The following is an 11167-nucleotide window of genomic DNA, read 5'->3' as shown; positions in this document are numbered from 1 at the left end:
AGAAAAGATGGAAAAGCCTCTTCTTTTCACAGAAAAAAGGGGAAAAAACGGAAATAATAAAAAGTTTGAATAAAGCTTACTGTTTTGGCTGATCACAGGGCAGATTTTACAGCTTGTATGCTTGTGTTTAGTTATTAAACTACATTTTACAGCTTGTACGTCACAACTATTAGAGATGCTAACAGTAAACGAAAATAAAATAAACGAAACATTTAAATAGCTAGTGTTTTCACGTTTTATGCTCCCCTCGATCGAAGGAGGTTTTCAGCAGGATGCTTGATAACTCTCTGTAGTGAACAGTTTATATTTTCAGATATATTCATCTGATTTGTCTTTCCATTATAAATTCGACCTGGTCATCTGCAGTGTCTTAGTAAAAGCTTGTTGATCATTAAACTTGTCATTTCAGTTAAACTGATATATGTGACCATCTTATCATGCAAGTATTTAGCGCTACAGTAGATGATATTGTATTATAAATACAGTATCATAGATCCAAAAGAGACTAATTGCAATGGGGACGAATTTTGATCACTTCTTTGGCAGTGTATTTTAAAGAATTAGAGAACTTTGTCCATCCATATATGGTTAAGCTCCTCCCCCCGCCTTGCCTTGGCTGTACTGCTCTTTCATAATGTTCAGCTTAGACTTGCAGCATCATTACGCGCTCGTTGTCCCAAGTGGTTTGCAACTCCACGCATCCTCACCTCTTAATGCGGGACTATCGGACCAGCTCCTAAAGGCTCTCCGAGGGCTGGTTGTGGATAAATGCTTGGTTTCCACCTGATGTTTAAAGTAGTGTAGTTTAGTTAGGAAGTTCGCGCTTATCTATGACTTTCAGACCAGGTGATCTCTGGAGCGCGTATTCCTAACTTTCATTAAAACGATGCCCAAGCTGGATAAACATAGGCCAATGTCAAAAACTGTAAAATCACAGAAAAGCTAATTAAGAAGAGATTATCTACTTCAAAAGACACTCAGACCTGATTGAGATATTCCAGCCAGTGTTCCGGAGTCGGTATGAGCATCTTCTGACTCTGGACTGTTTCTTGTCTTCCTCTTGTGCTCAGTGTGCACAGGTACTCCCATCTTGTTCTTTCATTTATTAATTTTATTTATTTATTTTTTATTTTCTTTTTGTAAATGTTCGGAATCCAGGAACATCTTGCTACTGTTGTGAAAGAACAAACTTTTGCGGAAGAAATGGATTCAGTCCGTCCTTGGGTGCGTAATGTCGGAGTCGTGGATGCAAATGTAGCAGCTCAGAGGTAGTACACTTCAGTTTCAACACTATGCATGCCAAAGATAGTTATTTATTAATTGATCATACGGAAATGTTTCACAAGAAATCTATTCAAAATAGCTGAAAACCCTAAAATAGTTACCTCATAATGTCATAATGGAAAATGTTTACATGCAAGCTGGATGCATTTGCGCCCAAATTTACACGGGCCTATCAACCAAACATCATATCTAATCTCACTTGCCACAAATGACCCATCAACAGGTGTGTAAGTTTGAACAGTGGTTTGAACGTATAAATGACGCAGACTCGCGTCTCCAGGACTTACACTAGAGGTGGAAAATTCATGAGCCCCGTGAAAGAACCACGACAAAGACACTTGCATAGAATAAACTTGTGCTATTTTACAGCCATTCACTGACAACCAGCTGAACTGCATTATTGCACAGTTAAAGTGTTTGTGGTCGATTCTTTTGATTTTCTTGAGTTTTAAATTTATAATGTAGCACTGTCAATTAGGAGAGTGGAGAGATTATCTACTTCAAAACTTTAAGACGAAGTGAAATATTTGACAACAACAACAACAACAACAATAATAATAATAATAATAATAATAATAATAATAATAATAATAATAATAATAATAATATACTTGATGCACAATTGATAAAACTGGATAAATTTTTGCAATAAATAAATTTAAATTGGATGATTTTTTTTTAAAATTGTTGCCTATTGCCTATGACCCGTTTTGTTTTTCTACTGGAAAAAGGTTTTGTAAAATTGCGCGCGCTTTAATGTTTTGCTGCAAATGATTACAAAATAAAGCGCGACGAACTTGACTGACTTCATAAGGAAATAACCTTCTGTTGGTGTTTGCAGGCAGATATGTGATTCGCTCTGAGATTTTATGAACTGTTTGAACGAAACTTTTGTTTGTTCCATAAAGGATTTTTTTTTTTACACGGACAAAAAAAAAAAAAAAAGAACAACCGAAACCTGCCTACTGCAGTTTCTTTCTTTCTTTCTTTCTTTCTTTCTTTCTTTCTTTCTTTCTTTCTTTCTTTCTTTCTTATTGTCAACCAAATTAAATATATATTACTTTCTATAGCAAATAACACCATTTTAAAGTAAATTTGTATGGAAATCTGAGCTCATATTATGGCTTCAATGTAGTAGATCCTCCATTCTGTCCTGGACCAGTGATGCAGATGGATATCAGTCAACTTCTCCACGTTTATTTTTTATGATCTTATTTTTTAAGGTGTTATGAGCAATTCATAAAATCTATTCAAAAAGTCTCATAGCATTTTCCAAAAGTGCCTGAGTAAAAGTGATCGCTTGTTTTGGATCATTTGATGTTATGAATTAAAAAGGATAATACATACAAATGGATACCATTTTAACGAAAAAACTATATAAAAAGAGCGGTGAAGGCTTAGTTGCTTTTATTATTACAGTTCCTTCAGGATTTAACATTTTCCATAATGGTAAATTATGTCACATTAACGAGCTATTCAGAGTAATTTAATTCAAAGGGGTTGTCATGTATTACTATACAGTACACAGCAAAATTCTCAGAGTTAATTTCCCAGTGTTAAGCAAAAGTATTAAAATTTGAAGTGACACTGTAAAAAGTTGATTTAACTGTGAAGGAGTCAGTTGTGTATTTAGGAAGTGTTAAACTAACACTGCAGAGATTGGGACAAAATAAACACCAGCATTGTGTTAAAACTGACTCTCTCAGAGTTGATTTAACATTATAAAATTGGCTGTGTACGTAATGAAAAGTAATAAATGTACACCAGAATTAGACTGTCATAATAAATAACATCGGATTTATCCAGTTACAGGTTTGTAATTCAAATGTTAAATTCATGACAAATTATTGTATCTACAGCGGAGTAACCCTGTCTCGTGCCCACTTTGAGAAACAACCACCCTCCAACCTGCGAAAGTCCAACTTCTTCCATTTTGTGTTGGCCCTCTACGACCGGCATGGACAACCAGTGGAAATCGAGAGGACAGCCTTCATTGACTTTGTTGAGCTTGATAAGGTACATTGCGTTGAATTCATAGATCTGAATGCATATGCTTTATTTTATATTTAGAATGAAAGACGAAATGTAAGGCTCTCCTTCTGCAGATAATTCACGAATATAGCTTATTGCTGTCCTTAAATCTACACATCTTTCAGACCTTTTGCTCTGTTTTGAACCTTACATGGATGTGATATTAGTGGGACAACGGTTGTATGGACTATGCAGCATACAAAGTTAAATAAAACACAACAAGGCGTCAGTGAGTGAGTGAATGAGAGAGACAGAGAGAGAGAGAGAGAGAGAGTGTATATAGTGTGTGTGCGTGTGCGTGCGTGCGTGTGTATATAGCACCAGTCAAAGGCCTGGGCACACCTACCCATTCACAGGTTTTGTGGTATTTTGACTATTTTGTACATTGTAGAACGATACTGAAGACATCAAAATTATGAAATAGCACATGGAACATATGGAATTATGCAGTAAACAAAAAAGTGTTCGAAGACAAAACATGTTTGATATTTTAGATTCTTCAAAGTAGTCACTGTTTACCTTGATGACGCTTTGCACACTATTGGCCTCATCTTAACCAGCTTCATGAGGTAGTCACCTGGAATGCTTTTCAGTTAACAGGTGTGCCTTGTCAAAAGTTAATTAGTGGAATTTCTTGCCTTATTAATGCATTTGAACTCAAACAGTAAATAGTAAATAATAAAAATACAGTAAATAGCCTGATTCCACAACTGTAGTAACCCATATTATGTCAAGAACCACTCAACTAAGTAAAGAGAAATGACAGTCCATTGTTACTTTAAAACATGAAGTGTCATTTAATTCATAAAAATAACCATTGAATTAGAATGTGTGTTCAAAGTTTTGACTGGTACTAAAATATATATATGGGCAGCACAGTGGTGTAGTGGTTAGCACTGTTGCCTCACACCAAGAAGGTACTGGGTTCGAGCCCAGTGGCTGACTGGGGCCTTTCTGTGTGGAGTTTGCATGTTCTCCCTGTGTCTGTGTGGGTTTCCTCTGGGTGCTCTGGTTTCCCCATAGTCCAAAGACATGAGGTTAGGTTAATATGGGGCAGCCATGCCCTGAACGTTGGGCTGAAGTGCCCTTGAGCAAGGTACCTAACCCCAACTACTCCCTGGGTGCTGTAGCATAGCTGCCCACTGCTGTGGGTATGTGTGTGTGCTCATTGCTCACTTGTGTGTGCATATGTGTGTTTACTGCTTCAGATGGGTTAAATGCAGAGGAGACATTTCACTGAGCGTATGTGTGATAAATAAAGGATTCTTGTTTTCACACACACACACACACACACACACACACACACACACACACACACACACACACACACACACATATCTATCTATCTATCTATCTATCTATCTATCTATCTATCTATCTATCTATCTCAAACTATTCATGGGTAATAAGTCAGGATATAATGACAATATAATAATTATACTGAACTGCTATTTTAGACACAGTGCACCCAATAAACTGACCAGTTAGTGTAGGTGAAAAGCTTCTCTGTCCTTCTCTCTTCTCTTTCCCTCCATTTTCCCACCCATCCTTGGGGTATTGAGTCTTGATGCATTCTCTGGAGGCCAGTTAATAAGGGAGAAGTTGGAAAGCAGAAGCTGGAAAGGGAGTCGATTTATAGGCCTCAAGCCAGACTGGAGTTTCTCTTTCAAGGGCATCTCTCTCTCTCTCTCTCTCTCTCTCTCTCTCTCTCTGTCTCTCTCTCTGTCTCTCTTGCAAACATGTATGTATCTCTACTAAACAGCAGTGTATTTGATCTGTTTAAGATTACGATATTGTATATATGTATATGTGTATGAGACTAAATGATTGTGGGTTGAAAAGTACTTAGAAAGATTGTGAACCTATTTCAAAATTTCTGAATGTGTTTAAACATATTTTTGTTTCTTTGAAACTTGCTCTCTTAGTTTTTATTGATGATCTGAATTTAGCACAAAACACATGGTAAATGTGCATATTTTGTGCACTTTCTGAATTAAAGTGTTAGATTAGTTCTTGTAATACCAACAACTGTCCTGTTATTCTCAATGAATGTGAATAAAAACATTAAAAAAAACATGCATTAATTAATGTAAATGGCAAACAGCTCATTCATTGTGGTATGTTATATATGCAGTGTGTTCCTGATAGTACACTGTGATATCTTGACATGGTTCATGCACACTGGACATTTTGCTGTCAGTGCTGTAGTTATTTCACAAGGTTTGTGTTTTCTTTTGTCTGTTTGTCCTGTTCTTCTAAGGAGCAGTCAGGGGAAAAAACTAATAATGGCACACACTACAAACTCCAACTCCTTTACAGTAATGGTATGATTCTGTCTCTTTCTCTTACCTTGTCTTCTGTTTTTTTTAAACATCTAGTTGATTTTAAAGCCATCATCCAAGTAGCACAGCCCTCCACACCCGTATAATGTGACTCTCACTGTTGTAATCTAGGGGGAAAGCACAATACATAAAATATAATTCATGATGATGATGGTTTCCTCAAAGGTACCAGTTTCTCATCAGTGTTAACTCACTTTTTAAATCTGGGGTAAAAATAAAGCTTTAACAAAGCCTAAAAATTTGACAACTGAGCAAATGAAATCATGCAAGTGGTCTTTCAATGTTATGTTCAGTGCAAGTTAGTATTTTTGGACCCTTTATCGATACATTTGGGTAATTTGTTTTTCATACATAAACACTCCTCACCAATTTAAAACTTGTAAACTTGTCTCTTAACAGGTGTACGAACCGAACAAGACCTTTATGCTCGTCTTATTGACTCTGTCACCAAACAGGTAAGTGTCTTCTTTGGACAACTACAAGCCTGTCATATAGCTTGTTGCTTTTCCCACATAACCTCTAAATAATGTTGGCTTATTTATTTATTTATTTATTTATTTATTTATTTTTGTTTAAATTCAGCCGATATCATATGAGGGGCAAAATAAGAATCCTGAAATGTGCCGTGTTCTGCTTACTCACGAAGTCATGTGCAGGTAAAAAGACATTTTTCATGTTTATACACAAAGAGGTGTCCATGTTAGCAAGCAAGCAATCTTTCTCAAGATACTACAATTCCACTTTTTAAACTGTTATTCTATGTATATGTGACCTTTCAAAAATAACTTGTGTGGGGAATGAAGACAGGCATGATATGCACCACGGAAAAAGCAGGCTGGACCAGAGACAGTGGAAAACTTTTTGTAAGACCCAGACTTAGTAAACTGAAACTAAACAGCAGGGAAAATTGTGAAGTCTGCATCAGCAGAGACTTGGACACTGAGTGACAGATAGATAGCAAGCACACGGCCATCCCCACAGACAGCTTGTTTTGAGGGGAGGTACAAGGAGGCGTGTGGGTCTGTGACCTCAGGCTCAGGGACATGATGGTGGAAGGAGAACGAGAGTGGAAATCAGCTTCTGCCCCCATTGTGTGGCCAGCAGATGCCTGAGTGGGGTTCACAGCTGGCTAATAACAGAGGGGGAGAGGGGGATGAGGGCAAACGACACAGCTGGGGAGTGGCTCTATCTGACAGAGGGGGAGCTTAGGTAGTGGAAAGAGGGGTTCAGGGGGTAAAAGAGGATAGCAGAGGGGCAGATGGCCAGGGGTGGGGGGCACTTTTGTTATGCAGGATGGGTGGTGTGTGGGTGTGTGTGGGGTGGGGGGTGGTGTATGTTTTGTCTGTTGTCTATATGTATGTCTGGCTTTTTAGACATTATTTTCTAGTGTCACTTTTCTTTTAATGTGCTGTTTTCTATAGTCTGTACAAAGCCCACTGTATATTGTACAGTTATTTTATAGTGTCAGGAACATTTAGAGAAATAACACAAAGTGAAAGTCTGTCTTTTCTTCAGTTTCTTTTGTCTATTCATATGTCTTTCATTCTTTTATTGTCTGTGTTTATGGCTAACACACTATTTATTCAACTAACCATCTTTAATTCTTTCATGTTTGGTAATAAGAGGTTATTGGTATGCATTATTGTAACCTAATATGATTTAATACAATTTAAAGTAAAAATAAATTGTTCAGTATATTATATATAAAGCCTTGATATATAAAATCAGTGCCCTCCACAATTAATGGCACCCCTTGTAAAGATTATTAAAAAGGGTTAGAAAAAAGTCCACCTTTTGGTGAAGTTGCTTCATCTCACACTGAAAAAAATGAGAAAAATCCAACCTTTAATTGAAATAAATTTATTCAGAGAAAAAACATTCCCTCATCAAGAAATAATTATTTTCAATAAAAACACATGTGCCACTATTATCGGCACCCCTGGAAATTATAGTGAATACAATGAGTTAGGGTTGCTGGTAGGTGTGGTGAATTAGGACCCCAAAGCAGAACACGCACACAGACAGTAATCCAAGAAGCATAGTAGGTTTAATCCAGAAAGTGGCGTGGCAAAAATGTAAACAAACTTGATTAAGAAAACAATAACGGAAATAGTCCCGGTATAAAAAAACGTGAAATTTGACTTAAAAAAAAAAACAAGGCAGGCAAAGACATGACAAACTCTCGAGGCAAAAAACGGCAAGAGTCTACAAACGAGACGTTCTGGCACTGCCTAAGGCTGAGAACGGCGTTTAAAAAGGCAGCAGTGGTAATCAGGAAGTGAATGCAGGGCTGAACGGGGAAGCAGGCAGGATGGAATTCCCGTCCCGGATCAAGATCGGAGCTGACGTGGAAGATCCGCAAACTCAGGAGCGGATGTCCGGGTCGGAGCGTAATAGTACCCCCCCCCCAAAGAGCGCCTCCAGGCGCTTTAGGAAGAGCGTCAGGGTGTTGCTGGTGGAAGTCAGTGATGAGGGTTGGGTCTAAGATGAACCTGGCGGGGACCCGACTTCTCTCCTCGGGACCGTGACCTTCCCAGTCCACCAGGTACTGAAGTCCTCTGCCTCGCTGCTGCACCTTCAGCAGCTTTTTGACGGCGTAGGCCTCGCCGCCATCTATGAGCCTAGGAGGAGGAGGGGGTTTGGAGGGTGGGGACAAAGAACTGGAGACAAGAGGTTTCAACTGTGATACGTGGAACGTGGGGTGAATGCGTTGCCTGGTGAATGGTAATGCCAGTTTGATGGAACATGGATTGATTACCTTACTGATGAGGAAGGGTCCTATGTATCTGGGAGCCAGCTTGCAGGAGACGGTTCTGAGAAGCAGATGGCACGTGGAGAGCATGACTCGCTGCTCCACTCGGTAGGTGGGCGCCTTAGAGCAGTGTTTGTCAGCCTGCCTCTTGGATGCTAGGGTGGAGTGTAGGAGTCTTCTTTGGGCCAACGCCCATGTCCTCCTGCAGTGGCATATGAAGGTCTGGGCTGAGGGTACGGCGACTTCCTCCTCTTGGTTGGGGAAGAGTGGTGGTTGGTAACCTAGGGAGCACTGGAAGGGCAAGAGACCTGTGGCAGATGAAGGCAGAGTGTTGTGAGCATATTCAACCCAAGGTAGGTACTTACTCCAAGAACCGGCATCCCTGGACGCCATGCACCTGAGTGCCACTTCCAAGTCTTGATTTGCCTGTTCCGCCTGGCCATTGGTTTGAGGGTGGTATCCTGATGAAAGACTACAGGTGGCCCCAATGAGTTTGCAGAAAGCCCTCCAGAACTGTGCAGTGAATTGAGGACCCCGGTTGGAGACGATGTCAGAGGGGAGTCTGTGTATGTGGAAGATGTGGAGGATGAGTAGTTTGGCAGTTTCTTTAGCTGTGGGAAGCTTGGGCAGAGGGATGAAGTGGACTGACTTAGAGAAACAGTCAATGACTGTGAGAATGCATGTGTTGCCACCCAAGTTGGGGAGTCCTGTGACGAAGTCCAGGGCGATGTGTGACCATGGTCGACGAGGAGTCGGGAGGGGTCTCAGCAAGCCGGCAGGGGGTCGATTGGCTGTCTTGTTCCAGGCTCACGTGTTGCAAGCTGCCATGAACTCCTGGACATCTTCCTTGATTGATAGCCACCAGAAGTGTTGTTGAATGAGTGCCAGGGTTCGGGCAGCTCCCGGGTGACAAGCCAATTTGGAGCAATGACCCCACTGCAGCACCTGGGTTCGCACAGAACAGGGAACAAACAGATGGTTATGTGGTATATTGCTAGAGTTACCAGCCCTGGGGTCTTGCTCCAGGGCCTTCTGCACTAATGTCTCTACCTCAAGCAGGGCAGTCCCCACCAGGCAACGTGGAGGGAGGATGGTTTCGGGCATTCTAGACTCCTCCTGGCGGGAAGAGAATATCCTGGACAGGGTGTCAGGTTTGCCGTTCTTGGAGCCTGGGTGGTAGGAGAGTGTGAACCGGAATTGGGAGAAGAGAGACCATCGGGCTTGACGTGAGTTGAGACGTTTGGCGGACTTGAGGTATTCTAGATTTTTGTGGTTGGTCCAGACAATGAAGGGGAGATCCGACCCCTTGAGCCAGTGTCTCCATTCCTCCAAGGCCAGCTTGACGACCAACAGCTCTTTGTCACCGATGTCATAGTTCTGCCCAGCAGGGGACAGCCGGTGAGAGAAGAAGGAATAGGGGTGGACCTTGTTATCATTTGCCCTCTGGGAGAGAACTGCTCTGACCCCGGACTCAAAAGCATCGACCTCCACAATGAACTGCTTGGTCGGGTCGGGTATGGTGAGGATGGGTGCTGTGGTGAATTTGTGTTTGAGCATGGAGAAGGCTTTCTCTGCTTCCTCCCCCCACTTGAATGGGCTCTTGATTGAGGTCAACGCCGTGAGAGGTCTGGCCACCGTGCTGAAGTCACAGATGAAGCACTTCTAGAAATTAGCAAACCCCCAGGAAATGCTGGAGCTCCCGCAGTGAGGATGGGGTGGGCCAGTCAGCGACTGCCTCAAGCTTGATGGGGTCCATCTGGATCCTTGCTGGGGATATGATGAACCCCAGAAATGAGACAGAGCTCTGGTGGAACTCATTTTTTTCCGCCTTGACAAACAGCTTATTCTCTAATACCCCTTTTCCACCAAATCAGTTCCAGGGCTGGTTCAGGGCCAGTGCTGGTGCTGGTTCACAACTCGTTCAACTTGCGAGCCAGCTGAGAACCAGTTTGCTTTTTCATAGCTCGGGTCGTTAAGGGGAGCCATGCCATTATGTCACTGTATACGTCAGTTACGTCGCTGCATTTGCATAAACCTTGGTGCAAACATCGAAGCAGCAACAACACAGAAAAGAAGAAGAAGCAGCAGCAGCAACAATAATGGATGACTGCTGCTTTACTGCATCCACGATATCTTGTCGCTTATTTAAAAATGGCGACCTTTCGTGGTCTTGCTATTGTTGTTGGTTTTAACAACTCCCCCCCCCACTGACATAAGCGATTCTTTCTTCTGGCCCAGCAAAGAGCTGGTGCTAGCCTGGAACCATTTTTTCTGGTCCCAGAGCCAGTTCTTTGTCAGTGGAAACAGAAAACCCAGTTCCAAACTAAGCACTGGCCCCGAACCAGCCCTGGAACTGATTTGGTGGAAAAGGGGCATAACAGGCGCTGGAGGACCTGCCAGACATGACTCTGATGTTCCTCCAGGGAGCGAGAGAAGATCAGGATGTCATCCAGATACACAAAAACGAAGATGTTGAGATAGTCCCTTAAGACGTCATTCACGAGTGCCTGGAAGACTGCGGGAGCATTGGTCAGGCTGAAGGGGACTACGAGGTACTCGTAGTGACCCGTGGTGGTGTTAAAGGCCATCTTCCACTTGTCTCCCTCCCTGATCCTGATGAGATGGTAGGCATTACATAGATCCAAATTGGTAAATACCTTGGCTCCCTGAAGTAGTTCAAAGGCCGTGGTCATGAGCGGTAGTGGGTAGCGGTTCTTGACCGTGATGGCGTTGAGACCTCGATAATCAATGCAGGGGT

At 41.7% G+C, this 11167-nt stretch overlaps 1 protein-coding gene across 8 annotated transcripts in view; it reads left to right on the top strand.

Moving 5' to 3' along the window:
* The first annotated feature begins 1143 nt into the window (after positions 1 to 1143).
* The window catches only part of ebf2 (EBF transcription factor 2), a 44851-nt gene continuing 34827 nt past the window's right edge, over positions 1144 to 11167 (top strand). For all 8 annotated transcript variants that reach the window (XM_060907652.1, XM_060907654.1, XM_060907653.1 and 5 more), the window contains exons 1-5: positions 1144 to 1268; positions 3144 to 3300; positions 5576 to 5639; positions 6057 to 6112; positions 6240 to 6313. In XM_060907652.1, the coding sequence (XP_060763635.1) occupies positions 1144 to 1268; positions 3144 to 3300; positions 5576 to 5639; positions 6057 to 6112; positions 6240 to 6313 (476 nt within the window). The remainder of the gene's footprint in view (positions 1269 to 3143; positions 3301 to 5575; positions 5640 to 6056; positions 6113 to 6239; positions 6314 to 11167) is intronic.

The sequence above is a fragment of the Neoarius graeffei genome, chromosome 24, assembly GCF_027579695.1.
Source record: "Neoarius graeffei isolate fNeoGra1 chromosome 24, fNeoGra1.pri, whole genome shotgun sequence".
NCBI classification, from domain to species: domain Eukaryota; kingdom Metazoa; phylum Chordata; class Actinopteri; order Siluriformes; family Ariidae; genus Neoarius; species Neoarius graeffei.
This window is presented reverse-complemented; position numbering and strand designations above follow the sequence as displayed.